General features: G+C 50.8%; 4 protein-coding genes across 4 annotated transcripts; 2 read left to right on the forward strand and 2 right to left on the reverse strand.

Moving 5' to 3' along the window:
- Positions 1 to 671: 671 nt before the first annotated feature.
- On the reverse strand, positions 672 to 7,926 carry CkaCkLH20_05649 (uncharacterized protein; the record flags this gene model as incomplete). Its single annotated transcript, XM_038888367.1, has 17 exons — positions 672 to 715; positions 767 to 836; positions 890 to 1,002; positions 1,059 to 1,207; positions 1,264 to 1,324; positions 1,382 to 1,680; positions 1,733 to 1,797; positions 1,848 to 1,984; positions 2,040 to 2,220; positions 2,267 to 2,564; positions 2,616 to 2,915; positions 5,925 to 6,137; positions 6,192 to 6,375; positions 6,428 to 6,791; positions 6,856 to 6,992; positions 7,050 to 7,640; positions 7,701 to 7,926. 17 exons carry the CDS (start codon positions 7,924 to 7,926, stop codon positions 672 to 674), a joined length of 3,432 nt encoding a protein of 1,143 aa, XP_038746264.1.
- Positions 7,927 to 8,531: 605 nt separating this feature from the next.
- Positions 8,532 to 13,301, forward strand: CkaCkLH20_05650 (uncharacterized protein; the record flags this gene model as incomplete). The annotated part of the gene is made up of 5 exons (XM_038888368.1): positions 8,532 to 8,746; positions 8,813 to 9,827; positions 9,887 to 10,052; positions 12,327 to 12,346; positions 12,402 to 13,301. The coding sequence occupies 5 exons, from the start codon at positions 8,532 to 8,534 to the stop codon at positions 13,299 to 13,301; spliced, it is 2,316 nt and encodes a 771-aa protein (XP_038746265.1).
- Positions 13,302 to 14,092: 791 nt separating this feature from the next.
- CkaCkLH20_05651 (glycosyl hydrolase family 43 protein) lies at positions 14,093 to 15,647 on the forward strand (the record flags this gene model as incomplete). The annotated part of the gene is made up of 5 exons (XM_038888369.1): positions 14,093 to 14,185; positions 14,233 to 14,276; positions 14,328 to 14,715; positions 14,772 to 14,936; positions 14,988 to 15,647. The coding sequence occupies 5 exons, from the start codon at positions 14,093 to 14,095 to the stop codon at positions 15,645 to 15,647; spliced, it is 1,350 nt and encodes a 449-aa protein (XP_038746266.1).
- Positions 15,648 to 17,731: 2,084 nt separating this feature from the next.
- Positions 17,732 to 19,068, reverse strand: CkaCkLH20_05652 (uncharacterized protein; the record flags this gene model as incomplete). The annotated part of the gene is made up of 3 exons (XM_038888370.1): positions 17,732 to 17,822; positions 17,966 to 18,370; positions 18,668 to 19,068. 3 exons carry the CDS (start codon positions 19,066 to 19,068, stop codon positions 17,732 to 17,734), a joined length of 897 nt encoding a protein of 298 aa, XP_038746267.1.
- Positions 19,069 to 19,369: the final 301 nt, after the last annotated feature.

The following is a 19,369-nucleotide window of genomic DNA, read 5'->3' on the forward strand; positions in this document are numbered from 1 at the left end:
CAACTTCTTCGGCTCGTGCCAAATCGATGTCGGCGACAATGACGGTCATCCCAAATGAAGCAATACGACGTGCGAGGCCTGAACCCAAGCCCCCTCCTGCCCCTGTTATCACTGCAACGCCTCGGTTGAACTTGCTTTCGGGACTTTGAGACGTCATTGGGAGTCAAAGAAATGAAATTAATTTGTCTCTTGGATTCACTCTTCTGCAGTTGCGCGAAACCTGCGCAGCCTTTGTAATATTGAAGCCATGCTACGCGATCAGCCTGACAAATCGAGCTGACTCGAAGTCTTGGCCTCTGATGTCTGTCTTTAGTCAGTACGCATCTCCTGTCAAGTCAGGTCGAGCCTAATTGCCGAGCAAGCAACGCGTGACATCAAGGATTGCTCAGGCGGTATGTAGAACGTATTCATGTGGTACGCAGGAAAAGGACGGCTCGCCAAGTCAGATGCTGCAGAGCTTACCCGTCTGAGTGCAGAAAGATTTGAATCAAATTCCATGTTTCACTTTGCTTGTCAATGATATGGATAAGGAACACGAAGTTGCGTTTGAAATTGTACGATGATACTGCTTCTTCTATCTCATTATTTGATCGTGAACAAGACAATCTACCCTCTTCTCGACATGAACGTAAGCCCCATGGTGCTTTTCCCTGTGCAGCTATTTCCCAAGCTCATTCTGAGCCAATTCTGTTGTCCGATGTCATGTTGTCCAGATCTGAAGGACAGTGGATTAGTATATTTTCACCTATGATTCTGGTTCACTCACAGAAGGTCAAATCTTGACCCTGGGCTTCGCGTTGAGAAATGCCGTTCCCCATAAACGAAAACGGATTGGACTAGTTTGTCAATTAGCTATGCTTCGATAGACAAACTGCTTAGTGTCTCTCACGTGGATGTACTCAATGTTGAAGTCCTCCCACCGTGGACTCTCAATCATTTCCATGAAGTGAATGCTCGACCCTGGCCAAACTGCCACGACTCGCCCTGATTTTCTGTCCTTGTCTGCACAAATTGAATGTTAAATCAGTCCATAGTAATGCTAGGCAAACATCTCATACACCAACTGTTGCAAGATCCCGTCCAAACCAGATCTTTGTGCACGTCTTGGACATAGTCATTATACGCATCTTGGAGTGGCTGCTTCACATCAATAGAGCGAATCTGATCTGTCTGCATCTTTGTGATTGCCTTCGCGATGTACTTTGCGCTATTTCAGATGTCAATGAGTCAATATCCTCGCTGTTGAGAGACGAGAAGGCCTACCTCCACTCGATGCATGGAATCAGAGATCCATTCGCAATGGGACAATTTGGTCCCAAAATGGCTTGGGAATTTCAGCACATGTAGGCTTCACGTGAAACTCATGTTGATCGAAACTTACTGAAATAGTTAGGAAGTCCTGCAATGGCCATTCCCAAGTAGGCTTCCGGGCCCCGGTCTTTCCACATAGTTCGCAAACTAATGCCTCGTCGGCCGATGATGTTGAATCGTGAGGAAAAAGACGTATTGAAGCCAGTTGCACAAATGAGAACGTCGATATTATGCGTCTTTCCATCTTCTGTCTCTACTCCCGTTTCTGTGATCCTGCGAATCCCCGTTCTGATCACATTCACGTTGGGCTGCTGGATGGCTTTGAGGTAGGGCAAGCTCGGTGTCAGTCGACGGCATCCTAGTTCCCAGCTATGCCAACTGTAAGCTGTTGAATGGAGTATTGGTCAGGATAATTACGCACCTGGGAACCAGCTTCTCTCTCAGTTCCGCAGAGGCGATTGCTGATCTCATCATTTTGGTGGCCCACTGACGATGGTCAACGGAATGATTATACGACTCTGTGGAGCTTTCCATACCTCTCTGCCTTTCTTTTCCGCCGTGGAGTCTTTGACGCTTGCGGCAAAGTTCTCGTTCATCTGCTGCTCTATCTGTTTTCGAAACAGCATGTAGTATTCCGGGTCGCTATTAAAACGATCGATGTCTGCCGAGGTGTCTTCAACGACGAGGTCAGTAATTCCACAAGACACGAAGTCATGACGGGCCCGCACATAGCTCGTTAAAGGCTGACGATTCTATGCCGAATCCGACTGTCGGCAAGATGTATGTTGGTGATCGTACGTATACATCAAGATTTCGACACATCGGCTGGATGCTCGGCACGACTTGTATGCTGCTGGCACCAGATCCGATAACGCCGACAGATGCTCCCTCCAGGTCAACTGAAGGGTCCTGCAGAATATTAGCCACTGATAACATCATGTGTAAAGAGGCTTACCCAAGCAGCTGTATGCAGAAGCTTTCCTTTGAAACCATGCAAGCCTTCAATCTCGGGCCATTTCCAGTCATTCAATATGCCACCTGCGTTGATGAACACATTGGCTTGATATTCTTCATGGACTGTTTTGGCGTGCCAGTCAGAGGAGCCGCTGCCTGCTACCTGTACTCGCCAGATCGCCTCAGTCTCGTCCCATTCGGCGCCGACCACTCGAGAGTTGAATGTGATGTTTTCTAGCAATGCATGCTTCTTGGCCACAGAGATGAAGTATTCGCCAATTTCTTCAGCGGGGGCAAAGCTAAGAGTACTATCAGAAAGGGTGCAAATGTGCGTGATCAACTTTTCTTACTGTCTCGACCAGTCGGTCTTGGAATCGAAAGAATATTGGTAGGCGTGACTGGCGACATCACACGCCGCTCCAGGATATCTCGTTTCGAGCCACGTCCCTCCCACGTCATGATTCTTTTCAAAGCACTTGAGCTTTACGTACGGGAGCTTCTTCAACTCAATGAGAGCTGCAATCCCGGAAGGACCAGCACCCACAACGATAACATCCAGCGGTCTCTGTGAACGATCATGAAGTGGATAATGCCCGTAAACGCCATCGCTGTGAGTCGGCAAAGCCATGGTGGCGGTGCTGTGGCTGGTGCTATTCGGTAATGTCATACTGGGCGCTGGGCAAGTCAACACAGAAACAACCAGTGAAACAATACCATTAACATTAACAAACATAAAACGGCGGTCTTGCTGGCTAAATCAAGATCACTTCTTCCATCCAGACACTACGTCTCAACGGAGCGGCAACTTCGTCATATTTCGGAATTACAGAGCCGGTCAAAGGTGGATTGGGCGCCTCATTGGGTAGTTACATTGAGTCAGTCAAACGAGTCAGCTAGGCGAGTAAGTTAGATCATCCAATAGGACTGCACATTGAGTAAGCATGAGGCAGGCTCCCCGGCTTAAGTCAGCGGGAAAACATTCAACTACAACCCTAGATCCAAGAATTGGTTTCCAGTTATTTGGTCGGGCCACTCAGGTGAATATGTGACGCGCGACTGATGGAAAAAGGGACTTGTCACACAACGAACCGCAAAGTCGTTTTCTCATGATGCATCCCATAACGTGTATTCACAAGCTTGGAAGAATAGTTGCTGAAATTGTCCGCAGATGTCTGCATGGACAACTCAACTACAAGCCAGTACTGTCTTACAAACTCGTCCAGTTCTTCAACATTGGCGACAGCATGATGACGACTATGAAACATGTCAACTGAATTAGCTTTATTAGAAGAAACTTAGCTAGATGCAATATCAGACTACCAGCTGAGATTACGCATGTGGTCAGAAGCAACAACTAGAGTTGGAAGGCGACACTCGCGCGTTCGTTCAACAAACGCAGTAATTTGTGAGAGGGGTCAATGGCAGCACTGATAAATGCCCGAGTTCGAGGACGAGCCATTTCCCCGGATTCCCGAAGGTGGGTTGCGGGGGGTTGCGGAGGATCTGCGGGGGTAATACCCCACGCGGGATGGCATCCCAGACGCGTTGAAGCTCAATGAGGGGAATGTTCCGCAAAACAAAACAGTTATCCTCTTACCCATGCTGATTGCCGGCCAGCTGTTCTCCAGCAAAGTGAAATATCTCAAGTTCCAAAAGTCGTTCAAAATAGTAGGCCATTGGTCTGCTACTATTGCTGAGCTATTGCATCCAGTGGTTAAACTGTCACAATCTGATCCATGGAATCACTTGGCGCAAAGGAGGGGGTCAGCATGACCGAGGCTGAATCCCGAAAAGCGAAGAAGCGGCAGACGGACCGAAATGCGCAAAGACAGCATCGCAAACGCCAGAAGCAGTACATTGAAGGCCTGGAGGCTCAGATATCTCTTCTAAAGTCGACAGGCAAGTCTGAGACGACTCAGCTTGCAGCTCGGAACTTGAAATTGCAGGATGAAGTAAGCTTTCCATACCCTTCTCTCTATTTAGGCGACATCACTAAATGGCAACGCAGCTGCAGAAGATGCATGATCTCTGGGACGAGATGCAGAATGTTTTGCAACGCCAACTTGAGCTTAGACGACATTCGGTTCTCAATTTGCAACCAATCTCGAAAGACGGCTGCCCGACGCCTAGTGACGATGGCGATAAAGATGACCGCGGAGGTATGCCAGCCTTTGTGGTCGATTCTCCGTCCGGCGTCAGCGATGCGGCTCAGGTGCATCAGACGTCACAGCCAGAGGCGGCGGCGTTACATGATTCCATGGAAACAACCAGGCTGTCAGATCTGGACGATCTCATATTCAATGACGCGCTTCCTACAGGAGATATCCCGGACCATTTTATCCACGCCGCGGATCTAGGCCTAGACGATGACGACTTCCATTTATCAAATACGCAAGAAGACCCAATAGATGATGTACTCCGCGACGAGTCTCACCTTGCCAACGCGGAGAGTTCCGATCACAACGACAGAATTGGTACCGAAGCCACACACGCCGAATCACGAAAAGCTCATGATGATGATTTACAACACCTATCCACTGTCGATCCAGCTTCAACAACACAGGACCAGACACCCCATTTGTCACATGACAATACATCTGCTTGCAGTGCGATAAACAGGCGCATGAGATGGTCTCCTATGATGAGCAATACAACCCAAGAGGGCAACTGCTTGCCGGGCGAGAATGGCCGGATGGAAACTCTGTCATTGTACGGCGACGTCCCGTTGCCGGAATCTGACAAGCAAAACCAACCAGATCCTCTAGAATGCTTCATGGAGCAGTTTAGCACATGCTTGGAACATACCTTGCCTGCTCTCCGTCTACACGGTTGGTCAACTAGTGGCGTACAAGAGGCCTCTTGGAACATGCCCATGCTGTTGTTCCCTCCCCTGGCTAGAGACAAGCTGTTGCATGATATGTTACAACGCGCGAGTCAAAAGCCGGAATCGATTGGGCCACCGGCATTAATTGACTTCTTGATTGATAACCGGCAAAACCCGTTGTCGACCGATTTGAAGGCCTATTTGGCACCAGTACGACAGACCCGTAGCACTTCCGAGTATTTGGCTACATATTGGGTGCTGTATCTTCTGTTCAGAGTTAGTCTTTCGGTCTCAATTGAGATCGGCTCAGATCAAGACAGTCTTTTACTATCTGACAACAGTGGCAGATACTCCGCAGCGAAGATGCCTACCATAGTTTGCCATCTTGGCTTCGGCCAACGCCGTTGCAACTGATGATGCATCATCCTCTTGTAGCGGATCTCATCGCTTGGTATGTCCCATGCCGCACGTATTTCGGGCTTCTTTCAATAACACCTGAACAGGCCTAAGATTAGAGAAGAGCTTGTGTTCATGTCGATGTCGGATACACAGCAGGTGGATGATGTTTCCGCTGATGTGGGGAGGTACCTCACGGTCGACATCTCAACGTCGGAATCTGACCTCTTATGCGACCCGCAGCAGATCATTTCACGAATACTGGATCTGAAAAACTGGAAGTTGGACAGGGAATTCTTCAACCGTTATCCACAGTGGAAAGAACATGCTATCTAAATCTCCAAACATGTACATATCTAAGGCCTTCGTGCTATTGACAAAATCCGTTCACGGCCAATTCGAGAAAAGAGGCTTCTCTATGTGTTCGGGATCCAAATACCATGCCAAGTCTCCACCGTCAACTTCTGTCAACGTGAAGCCATTCCCCATGAACTCAAACCTGTTGGAACTCCTGTATCGAATGTCGTAATGCTCAAAGCGAGGGTGCTCAAGCATCAATCGCCAGTGGACCAGGGAACCGGGATACTGAGCCGTGATCTTACCACCAGGTCGGCCTTGATTATACCAAGACCTACAACCAGCCGCCCACACCCTGCCAATGATGTGTTAGCAAACTCTTTCTGAAAGGAAACGAGCTGTTCCTTACGTTCTCTTCAGCCACTCGTGTACATGTTCGTTGTATTCGGCCACAACTTCAGGTTTCACTTCCATGCTGAGAATGTTCTCCGTCTGGATCTTCCTGATGATCTTGCATACATAGTTCTGCGCTGCCTCCAGCACTGTAATGAACGATCCGTGACCCGCAGGGCAATTCGGCCCCAAAGATCCAACTGCAACTGGTCAGTCGACGCACAAATCGGCATCTCGTATCAAATGACGTACTCATGAAATTGGGGAAACCACTTGTAGTGAGCGCGAGATACGCAGCTGGGTCATTTTTCCACGCCTCGCTGAGTGAGACCTGATCACGTCCAATGATAGGGAAGTGCGGCTTGAAGCTGACGTTGAATCCTGTGGCGCAAATGATCACGTCTGCTTTGAACTCAGTCCCATCGGTGGTGCGTAGTCCATCCTCTGTGAAGGATTCGATATCACCCTCGGCCAGCTCCACGTTGTCTTCGTGGAATGCCTCTAGAAACCCTTCGGCTGGGCCAAGTCGACGACAACCCATTGGGAATGTTGGTACGAGTCGTTCGGTCAATGTCTTGTCGTTTTTCAGGATCCTCTTCATTCTCTCAGTGACGAACTAGATTCAGATGTGTTAGCAAATCTCCCGTATCCTTCAAGTCATCCATCTCATAAGTGCCTACCTCACGAGCCATCTTCTGCGCCGGATGGCTGGCAATGTTATGTGGGAAACTCGCGTTGATCTTTGTCTCGATAGCTTTCCGGTGCGCCAAGTATGCTACAGGGTCTTGCGAAAACTGATTCTTTTGCTCCTCGGTATCTAATCCCAAACATATGTTAGATATATTCGCCAGATAAACAAACTCACTCGACTTACAAGTGAAGTTGCGCCCCTCAGAGTCTGTGAAGCCATCCATGGCCAGGCCTGGTCCAATCCACTGCGGCGTACGATAGAATGAAATGACCTTCTTGGCCTTTTCTTTGATGGCCGGGACGATCTGTATGGCAGAAGCACCAGACCCAATGACAATGACTGTCTTTCCCTCAAGGTCAAGATTGGTATCGTAGTCGGCTGAATGCGTCATGTTTCCATGGAAGGCCTCACGATTGGGGATATCAGGCCATTTCCAAGTATTGAGAACGCCGATATTGGCGACAAGGAAGTCGGCTCGGTCCTCGAAGGTTCTCTCGCTCGGTCCAGTCGTTTCTGTGATAGTGAGCACCCACTGCCCAGTGATCTCGTCCCATGCTGCTTTGTCAACTCGATGAGAGAGTTTGATGTAGTTGTCCACATAACCCCTCTCCCTAGCAAATGACTCGTAGTAGGACTGGATTTCCGCTGCTGGAGAATAGTATCTCGACCAATCTGCCTTGGGGTGGAATGGATATTGATAGGCTGGCGATGGAACGTCACAACGACATCCTGGGTATTTGTTCGCATACCAAACGCCTCCAGGCTTGGGATATCCTACGGTTGTTAGAACCTTTCTCACCTTTGCCACTCAACCCATTTATGATAAGAACTTACGTTCATAGACAACCAAATCAATTGAGTCCCCAAATTCTTTCTCCTTCTTGTAGCACATCATAATGCCTGATGCTCCCGCCCCTATGCAAGCAACTCGCAGCCGTCGTGGAGCGCAAAGAATGTGTTCAGATACTTGGTAAGGAACAGCCTCGCCATGGCTGATAGGTGTGCCTCCGACACGGTTGTCGAAGGTCACAGAGTAGCTGTCTCCGTTTGAGGCTGTCATTGTTCGCTTAGATGTGGTAATCGTAAAGGTATTCGGCTTCAGTTGTCAACATGAATTTCCGAGAAGCTGGTATCATCCGGGACTCAATATAAAATATTAGAAGGGGGTTCATTCGTCTGTGCGATATTGGTTCAAAGGGCAAGCAGGCGCTCGGCGATCACTCGATCTAGAATTAATGGTTCACTGACATAGCCTTCTGCTTCTAACCCCGCCCGCTCAGTAATACATCGGTAAAAGCCCGACCGTCGCGTTCACGACGTTCTGTCCGGATGAAGGTCGCGCGCAACCCCGCTCGCTGACTCGACTGGAGAGTCAACCGATCTGGAATGTGGATAACGCGGCGGGGAACCAGGGTGCATAGCCAAGATCTTCCCCATGGGGTCGATATCACCCATCGAGCTTTGATTTCTGACGTCGAACACTGGCGTTGCATTTCTGAAGCTGGTTGGTTGATATCGTAGTACTGTCTACAGGATCACTCCGCATCAACAGTCTACTCTGCCCAATACTTTCCAAACAACTTGCTGTTATCCTCAGAAATTAAGACATCGGCTTCTTTTCCCCTACGTTTGTTGGCTATGAATTTTCCAAACCGGCCTAAGTCAATGACCGATGCTGAGCACGTCGAACACAGCCAGGCCGAAGACTTTGCTGAAGCAGCCGCCGCCCAGGTTGCATACGAAAAGAGTCTCAGCTTCGTTGAAAGTGTTCGAGTTTTCTGGAGAAGCACTCTATGGATTTTATACTTCCAACTCGTTGTTTTCGGTTATGGAATAGACGGAATCATCGCAGGTAACCTACTTGCAACTCCCAAGTTCCGGTACGTGTGGTATCACCAGAGGAATGCCCCATCCCAGATCACGATACTAAGAAGACTTCCACATAGGGAAGACTACGGGACAACACTTGTACAGGGCGACACGACCATCTTCATCATTCCTGCAACTTGGCAGAGCCTGTACGGAGGCGTGTCTCAGCTTGCGGCCATCGTCGGCGCGGCTGTGACGGGATGGCTCGCCGACAAGATTGGTCGACGGTACACCAACATGACTTTTTGCGCCATTTCTATCATTGGTGTAGGTGTTCAGTACGCCTCAGTCTACGACGGCTCGCTGCCCATTTTGACGGCGGGAAAAGCCATCAATGGCCTATCTATCGGGGCATGGTTGATAATCGGCCCCTTGTATGCTTCAGAAGTCGCCCCTCTGAAGCTCAGGGGATGGCTTACAGCCATGACCAACTTTATCCAATTCTGCGGTACTCTCTTATTCACTGGGATCATATACAAAATCGGTCCCCGTAACGACGCCAACGCTTATATCATCCCATTTGCTTGTCAATGGATCATCCCGGCTATCGTCTTTCCTACGGTTCTGCTCTGTCCCGAGTCGCCCGTCTGGCAGGTTCGCGCTGGACATCGGGAGGCTGCCAAGTCATCATTGAATCAGCTCCATGGTTCCAACTCGGTTATTGACAAGAATGCCATTCTAGCCGTTATCGAGAACACAGTCCAGCAAGAACATGAGCATCGCTCCCAAGCCGATTCGGTTTCCTACAAATCGTGCTTCTCCAAGACTGATAGACAGCGCACTCTTATCAGCATGTTCATATACGGCTGCCAATACCTCAGCGGTCTGGTTTTTGTTCTCGGTTACCAGTCTTATTACTATCAACTGGCCGGGTTCGATGCTCAAATGTCGTTCTTGCTGAGCATGTTGAACAACATCAGCATGTTCATTGCCAACATACTATCCTGGCCCCTGCTTACCGTTATTGGTCGTCGACCACTCATTGTATGGGGACAGCTCGCGTGCGCCATCACTTTGTTCATTGTTGGTGGAGCTTCTGTTCCAGGAAGCCGGTCGACAAACCTTGTCACTATCGCTTTCATGTTTGTCTGGGTATGTACATTTTCCCCAGCCATAATGAATGACAACAGGCTGACACAGTTTCAAACCAGGGCTTTGTTTATCAAATAACATTAGGAACAGTCGCTTGGACAGTGGTGGCGGAAATCCCGACGTGGCGTCTTCGGTCGCGAACCCAAGGCCTTTCCAACATTGTCCTCTGCACCGTCCAGTGGCTGGTGGGTTTTGTTTTCCCATACATGTTCAATCCAGATGCAGGTAACCTTGGTGGGAAAGTCGGGTTTATTTTTGGGGCTACAACTCTCTTTGGGTTTGCTGGATGTTGGGTTTGGTTGCCGGAAACAAAAGACCGGACTGTTTCTGAGCTGGATAGTCTTTACGCTGCGAAGGTCAAGCCCCGTCATTTTCACAGGACGAAGTTAGATGAGAATGACGGATCTGCAGGTCCGAACAACAAGTCTGCCTAGAGAGCATGCCAACGCATAGGAGTTTGTATAGCCTGAAATTATCACTGAGTTCGCACACTTGCTTCTCGCCTCAACGTGGTTTTCTATACATACATGTATTGATCATGAGCGACGAGGAAGAATTCTCAAGACCTTCGTATCAACAGGGAAGATTGATCAAGCCGCCAGCACAGCAAAGCGTACAAGTGGACACAGATTTAGCACATAACAATACCAGTCGATTTCCCAATGCTCATTATGAAGTAGGTGTCAGCACTTAGGTTATCTACTGAAGTTTCATCAACCCATCAAGCCATGCACTTATCAACAATCCAGTTCACCTGCAATTGAATTCCAGCGTAAACGTCATGGTCCACATCTCCAAGTTGAGCAACCGGTACCCCAGCCTGGGTACTCCCAAAGTCAACCAGATTCCAAACATGCCCTTTCGATGGAGCAATAAACACTTCAAGATTATTGTATGTGCTCTAATTATCAGAATCAGTAACCAAGCGACTTGTTTGAGCGAGAAATAGCAACACACCTCAAGGATGCACGAAGAGAGCTTTCGAATATCGGCAACAAAGAGGTCAAGGTCGCCTGAAACCAACAGCGTAGTCTTTGGCAGGATGTCTTTCCAGTCATCTCTGCAATCAGTCGGATTTGCGTATTTGTCTAAAGGTTTCCCATGCAAATACGCCGCGCTCCAGGAATCTAGAGCTGCCTTATGCAGACAATCTCGCCCGTCGTCCTTGAGACAGGACTCGCCATCGTTTCGTAAATTCAGCCATGGACTGACCAGAAACATCCCTATGACGCGTCCCAAACGTTCTTGAGTCTGATTTACTGCTGTGATGCTCGGGTGAGGCTTGACCAAGTGACGAAGTAGTGCAAGACACAAATTGCCCCCAGCAGAATCGCCCGCCAGAATGACGGGCTTGTTCTGGCTGGCAATGTATTCATACGCAGAAACAACTTGACCGAGGGCAATCGGATAAGGGCTTTCTGGTGCAAGATCATACTCAGGGACAAACACATCGGCTTGTATTCCACGGGCTTGAAGTTCCACGCTGAGCTGCAAGAGGTATGGCGTCACAGACCCTGGCGAGCCGCTGACGAAGCCTCCTCCATAGATATAGAATATGGTGTGTGTGGAGTGCAGGAACTTGACCACGTAGCGTCCTCGAAAATCTTGCCTTTCGATCTACGTTTGTTAGAAGCTTTCCGCGTTGATGAGCTGTGACAAAATACTTACACTTTCAGTAGTTGCCTTTTCTTCAAGTAAAGTCGGACAGTTTTTCAGCAACGCGTCCGCATCTACTGTCAGTGACGTAACAGCTCTAAACTGATGCATTGAAAGCATTCTGGCAAGCCTGGCGACATCACATATTAGCAAATATGAGCATTTCATGAGTGTGCAAAGGTTCGTCACCATCGTATCGTGGCATTCGCGAGCATGTGTTGAAGAGTTGGTTCCTTGGTTCCGAGAAGTCGTGATATCAAGGCTCGGAGCCGAGTTTTGGGGACGACATAATCTAGTTGGCTCTTGTGTCAATTTGATGCTTTTCCGCTTTTTTAGAGTTTCAGTCAACATACATCGTAATGAAATCATACATGCTGTCCATCTGATGTTGTCCAGGATAGTCCTCAAGATGGCCATGGTGTGTGCGAAAACTCGGGTGTGGACTCTCAACCAATGGTCTTAAGAGGTTCAATTTTGACTTATTCAGCCGATAATTTTATACCCGTGAGAAGTTCCGTACTCTCTCATCGGAAATGCCTCTCAAGTTTTCCTGGGGCCAACTGGGGTGCCTCAGTTGGCTTGGTACGCTGACTCGCCCGCTGACTCATTGGTAGAAGTGCCAGAATCTGCGAACTAGATATTGACTAAGTCGCCAACTAATGCATGCTCCTCGTTCCATAAATGCTGCGGCATCAGAGTGCGGGGAAACAGAGTGAATACTCCATTAGTCGATTGAATGGAGTTGAAATCTTAGTGTTTTTTTCTTTCTGCCTTTCGATCTACAGTACCTCTACTCCCCCGAAATATTCGCTATGTCTTCATCCAGATTAACTTCGATTCAAGGTCGCGTTGCCATCATAACCGTAAGTCTCTTGAGCCGGGAGAGTGTCGTCAATCCGTCGCTAAATCCTATTCAAGGGTGCAGGAGGCGGCCTTGGAAGAGAGTACGCTCTTCTACTTGCGTCATATGGTGCCCGAGTAGTCGTGAATGACTACGGTGGCTCCTTGGACGGTCAACGCGGAACGATCTCTCGCGCGCAAACCGTCGTTGATGAGATAAAAGCAAAGGGAGGAGAAGCAATCGCAGATGGCCACGACATCTCTTCACAATCCGAAGTACAACAACTCGTGCAGGACGCCATCGCCGCCTATGGAACGATCCATATCCTTATCAACAACGCCGGGACTGCTGGAAAGGCCAGTTCACACGACAATGTGAACGTCGAGTCGTTCCGTCGAACATGGGAGATTGCCGCATTAGGGACCATTATGCTTATTAGTGCGGTATATCCCACCATGGAGAAGCAAGGCTACGGAAGGATCATCAATACCTCATCTGACAGTCTCGTGGGCATGGGAGCCGGCGGCGACGGTGGTTATGTGTCAAGCAAGGGCGCCACATTCGGTCTGACTCGAGATCTCGGGCGAATGAGTCCCAAGCATGGCATCAAGATCAACGGAATCCTGCCCTCCGCAGCATCTCGCATGTCTGACTTGTCGCCTGTCATTAAGCGGATCACGAGGGAATACTTCCAACCTCATCTCGTGGCAGACTTTGTCGTGGCATTATGCAGCGAGGAATGTCCTGTGTCTGGAGAACTTTTCAGTGTTGGCGGCGGCAGGGCGGCAAGAACAACATTGGCCACAGTACCAGGCCATTGCCATGAGACGGCTCCAGAGGGCTATTTGGCTCATTTTGATACGGTTTTCGGTACCTCGGATGAGCTGTTCGTGCCGAAAGATACCCTGGATTTAGTTTCTTACGCGATCAAACAGGCGACAGGAACAGACGTAGGCCGCATCAGCTTAGATGACTAGTACGAACAAGAGAAGTTGATGACCATTTTGAAAGTTTCATGTTGATGCATGTATGTTGCTGTAGTAATGCGCCGGACTGGGTACGTGTCTTTCAAGGGATCAATGACATTGGACGGGGAAAGTTCACGAGTTGGCGGTTTTGGTTCACCTTATTCTACAGCGTTCGGCCGAGGGACCGGGCCGTTCCGACTCATGACATGTTCGTCCCCGGCTCCGGGTCCCCCGAGATCACCCCAGAATTCAAGCTTCTTACCTCTTGGGGTAACGATCATCTGACTCCCCCAACCCGCCAGCTTGATTCTTTCCCCGCGATGCGACGTCTTGGCCTGCAAATATTCGGCCTCGGTGATGTCGGAAGAATTCACTCGTATTTCATGTGTTCCAATGGCCAGTTCTAATGAGAAGACCAAGTTTTGCGGAGGCGCGGGTTTTGTTCCTGTCCCTGGGTTTTCCCCGCGTTGACGATTCGGTACCCCAGCCGAATGTGACTCCAGCCACGCATGGAGTCTTTTAAGCGCTCGGTTTGTGCTGCCCCGAGTTGTTTTCTCTGTCGCTTAAACCCTTTCTAGAACACATGCCGTTGCTTGGATCTTGGTCTCTGCAACGTCAACGTCATGTGCTTCGATGTCTCTGTTGACATGGACATCGCCAAGAGACTATCGATGTTGGAGTTGAAGAGTACAAGTATGGGGCGGCCGGCCGACTCTGTTTTTTCTGTCGGTCGAGTTGATTCTACAGGAGCCACTTGACAGATCTCAGTCGAACGTCTGGTAGATTGCCCCCGAGTCAGAATGCGTCCCATCAACATTGCTTTGGCGGCATCCCTCTCTGTGGGCACCGCACAGGCTGCTCTCAGCATTGTGCCTGGAGCAACTTGGACTGCCGTAGGTTCAACTTGATTATTACCTGTGAGCAGGCTAACCCAACTTAGACAAACACCGGAGAGCATGTCCAGGCTCACGGCAATGGCATCATGTAAAGACCCCGTCAAACTCCTCTTCCAGTCTAGTTGCTCACTTCTCGTAGCGAGGAAAATGGAGTCTACTACATGATCGGTGAAGAGAAGACCGACGGTTCGGCCTTCCAGGCCGTTAACTGCTACTCCTCCACGAACCTGATCGAGTGGAGCTTCGAAGGACGCCTCATCGAACGCACTGAAGAAGCAGGGGACCTCGGCCCGAACAGAATCATCGAGCGTCCCAAGGTCATCAAGAACGACAGCACCGGCAAATACGTCCTGTATCTCCACATCGATTCCTCGGACTACAAGGACGCCCGCGTCGGCGTCGGAATCGGCGACAGCGTCTGCGGAACGTACGAGTATCTCAGAAGCTTCCGCCCCTTGGGCTTCCAAAGCCGTGACATCGGTGTCTATAAGGATGACGATGGCAAGGCCTACCTTCTGACCGAGGACGTGAGTATCACCCGGATCTCACCAGAGACGTTGCAACTTTGCTTACACCGTGTCAGCGCGAGTACGGAACCCGCATCATCAAGCTCACTGACGACTACCTCGACGTTGAAGAGGTAACCTTTGGCTGGGAGTACTTCGCAGAGTCGCCGGCCCTCGTCAAGCGTAATGGGCATTACTTCATCTTCGGATCCCAACTGACTGGATGGAACCCGAACGACAACGTAAGTCAACGTGCCTAGTGTTTCCAGCCATCCTCACTGACACTTTTCCAGGTGTACAGCTACGCCGAGTCCCTCTCCGGACCCTGGTCCAACTGGACCGAGTTCGCACCCGTGGGATCCAACACCCACGCCAGTCAAGTCAGCTACGTCCTCCCCCTCGGCAACGATAAAGCGATCTACATGGGTGACCGCTGGCACTCGACAAACCTGGCCGCGAGCACCTACATCTGGCTCCCCCTGAACTTCGACGGCACCACCGTCACCCTGGACTGGCACGACTCCTGGACCGTCGACGTCGCGGCGGGCACGTGGTCCGAAGCCAAGCCCACGCTGGAGCTCGAGGGCGAGGATGCCGAGCTCGCCAACGGCGCGCGTGCCGTCGATTGCTCCCAGTGCAGCGGGTCCTCGGCGGCCGGATACCTGGGCGGCGACGAGGACGGCTCCGCGGCGTTCACGTTCGAGTCGGGCGCGGCTGATCGCGTGACGTTGGTTGTCAAGCACAAGAACGGCGACACGGCGTCTCGCCACGCAGCCGTCTCGGTCAATGACGAGGAGCAGAATGTGGCTTTCCTCGCGACGAACCATCACCCTGATAGAGCGGGAAGCAGCACTGTTCACGTTGACCTGAAGGCGGGTACGAACACTGTCAAGTTCTCGAGGTCCGAGGGATGGGGTCCTGATGTCGACCAGCTGATCGTCCCTCAGCTCTGATGCAAGCAGTTCCCGAGTCAACCACGATTTTCGTGTTTACCTATGTCAGCAATAAGTATGCAGTGAAGAATTCTATAACATTCTTAAGTCCCATATGCAAGCTTGCTGTCGACGACTTCCCATTCATGTGCAACCTCAAGGGTAACGCGTGCGAGCATGGAGAGAAGGTGTCGGTATCTATAGGAGACTGAATCCAATTCACAACACTTCGTAACAACTCAATTGTCGTTGGCAGTTTCTATCATTCGGACTTCTTGCTTCAACGCTTGAGGTAGATGATACGCATCAAATGCCAGCACAGAGGAGCCCAACCGTTCATGTCCAGGTCAGCATTCCACGTCTCAACACCATCCAAGCAACCTCAGATCGTGTTCCGTACATCAAACCGACATTGAAAAGTGACATGAAGCAGACCTCGCTCCCATGATGACTGCGTCAGATGATCTGTCGCGAGGTCTGGCGGCACCAGCCCGTCGCGAGGACGACATCAATATCATCCGGCTGCCAACTCCGTGGACCACAGCAGGTTGGTAACGCCGGAGCTTCACGCATCATAACCACGGATGAAGTTGGAAGATAATAAATCTTGATTGCTAACACAGTAGCTCTCTAACATAATACTCGCAAATACCTAGAGCAACGGCGATGTTGACCAATAGCCCACGCCTGCGGACTTGATTTCGAGCTTGAATGCGACAAGCGGAGTGTGCAACGGCGAGCATCAATACCAACCACGATTTGTAAACAAGACTTGAGATATTAGAACGTTGAGTGCCTAATTTGCAGGCTGGTTTGAAGACATGACTCAAGTGACAAGTTACTGTGATGTATACTACTGACAGCCTACCCGAAAGCTCAAGATGGAAAGCCGGCTTCTCTTGTCAGACACCTCGAATGTTGCCAAATAGGACAGCAAAAGTCACCAGATTAAAGATGCATTGTGAAAAATAGTAAATTCCCGATCAGTTCGAGCAGACACGATCCTCAACGTCGCAACACTGCCCAAATCCATTGAAGGCGTCAATTGAAGGTCCACCGCTCAAGAGCGGACTGAACGGAATCGTACGAAAGACTTCTCACAAGAGCACAAAAATTGGCGACCAACTCATGGCAACCATCGCCCAACAAGCGCATACAACAACGACTCGTCGTGTCTGCCATCCGCGTACAGACGTGTGTAGCTGGGCGACCGCCTCGCAAATCATCCGGACCCAAGCTTCAGCAATACACAAGAGCATCACAAACATCAAACATCCCTCGAATTTACCTCCTACATCCTTCCGCCCACTCACTCGTCGCCATCATCATCTCTCCCCCAAAATGTCATCAGCCGAGCCCGAACACCACCCATCCATCCCCTGACAACCAACACCTCCGCACCCCGACAAAAAAATGAGGTATGCCAAGGCGCCATCCCCAAAGCCCGCGCCAGCAGCAGCCCCCAATTGCCCTCTTCCCGCGGGAGAAAACAGGTGCGCACATCTCCCGTAATTGCGTCAAGGGAGGAATAAGGCGAAATCAGCCGCCTAAAAAAAGTCTTGAGTCCCATTGCCAAGACCGCGTTGCCGCATCGGCGTGGGCGGTCTCTTTTTCGACGTCACCCCATCGCGCGCGGCGCCGAGCGAACCGTACGTCTGGCTGAGTACTGTCGCATCACGGTCACCAATTGCTGTCTGGTTAGTATGTCTCATGAGCGTAGATATGAAGTGGTGGTAGTCGTGATAAATATTGCGTTCATTAAATAAAAACCTCGTGTAGTACATGGCTTCGTAGAGCCGACCGTTTCTACCACGGGGCGTTACTTTCCTGGGCAGGATTGCCAAAACGAGAAAATACTCTGGAAATATTAACAGCTGGGCGAGGCCGCGGCATCCTTGCCGGCCACTGCTGTCGCCGTCGGTATTCCCTGTCCCGAGGAAGCGACAGCACCCTTCATCTTTTCGGGGGTATCCTTCTGTGCAATCACGACCGCTGCAACCCGGTCCATCATACGCGCCGTTCGCCTTGACGCCGCGCGCACCTCAACATATTCGCGCACCCATTGCGCGTAACAAAACACATTCCCAACTTACACCCATCACTGCTTAGACAGAAGCGCGGCTCTTGGCCTTGCGGAGCTCGCGGCCCTTGTCAGACCACGGAAGGTGGAAGACGGGGACCTGGAAGAAGGAGTTGCTGCGAACGAAGACGATTAGCAAATGAAATCCACATAGCCCGTTTTCGAGTCATCATTTCGACGGGGCACGGGAGTGGCGGCGACGGCGTGGTCTAGTCTAGGTATGACTGGGTCTGCCTGTCGTCAAAGGAAAATAGCTCACCTGTCATCTTGGATACCAGCCAAAGCGCAGTACCATGCCAGGAACGCAGCCAGCATACCGAAGGTGCCGCCACAGATCTGAAGGTTGCGCATGGCCGTCAGGGCTCCATTGTTGGCGGCATAGTTCTCGCAAGCGAGGAAGAGGAAGGCCAGGTCGAGGGTGAAGAAGAGGAGGAAGAAGACGACGGTCGAGCGCAGGGTGCAGAGCAGCAACAGGGTCGTGAAGATGAACCAGCCGGTCAGGAAGAAGCCGACGGCGGAGTAGTGGTCGGAGTAGTTGGCGGCGTAGGGACCGTCCGCGCCGATGATGTTCCAGTTAGGGGTGAGAAGAATCGCGTACGAGATCCAGAAACCTCCGTACGAGGACAGAGCAGTGGCACCAAAAGTGTTGCCAACGGCCATCTCCCTGTAATCCCATTGTCAGCATTGGCGCGTATGAGAAGTGACGGCCTATGATGTTCGTATTGCGTTTCTTGCTCCACCGGTTCCCTGCCTGGAGTCGCCTCCGTCTTACCGACCCTCCACCTTCGTGCTTAAGGTCGATCCACTCCGGCGCAAAGGAGCGCGGTCTTGCTCCACAACACCACACCGGAGCTTCCGCTTGCGGGGGGTATCGTGGAGTCGGTTGAGATGAGATGTTGGGGAACTTTGGGGGCCCCCTGGAGAGAAAAAAGAAAATATTGACGAGGAAAAACGGACGTACCACATGCCGGCGAGGAGCTGGACGAGACCACCGTAGCCAAAGGCGAGAGGTACGGCGATGTTGGGGGCCGTGACGCCGCGAGCGTGGAGGTTGACGCAAGAGAGAACGAAGGTCGTGAGGGCGAAAGCAGATAGACCGAGAGGTGCCGGGTTGGCGAACTTTCTGTGTTCGTAGGGCTTCCACAGTCCGGGCTGGAGAGAACCGCCGAATGCCTGCGCATCTCCTTCAGTCATGTTCCGGTAGTCGGCAACGCGGGTGAAGGGCCCGGCGTGTCGCATTTGAGCGTTCTGGCCTACTTGGGCACCATTGACGCCGTTGTGATGGGCGGCACCAGTGGTATGCACATCCTTCTCCAATTCCGTGGGAGGGACGGCAGTCTGGTGAGTCTCGTGTGTGGCCATTGTGTGTTCTTCCGAGTGTATGATACAATAGTGCAGGGTATAAGCAAAGAATTATAAACGAATAAGGGGGTATCTCGTAGTAAGAGCAGGCAAACACCACGGAAGAAGGCACACGGATGTTGGAGAAAGAGACTCTCGAGACTCCGGGGAAGGGGTGGGGAGGAGGCTTTAAGTAATGGGGAAAAGAGCTGGAAGAATAACCCAAACGAGGAGAAATGGAGAACGGGGTCGAGGGTCAGCGCAAAACCGAGATAGCTGATGGGTCGGTAGCTTCGCGCAGGTGTGAATGTCTGGGGTATGT

The sequence above is a fragment of the Colletotrichum karsti genome (genome assembly GCF_011947395.1).
Source record: "Colletotrichum karsti strain CkLH20 chromosome Unknown Scaffold16, whole genome shotgun sequence".
Classification (NCBI taxonomy): domain Eukaryota; kingdom Fungi; phylum Ascomycota; class Sordariomycetes; order Glomerellales; family Glomerellaceae; genus Colletotrichum; species Colletotrichum karsti.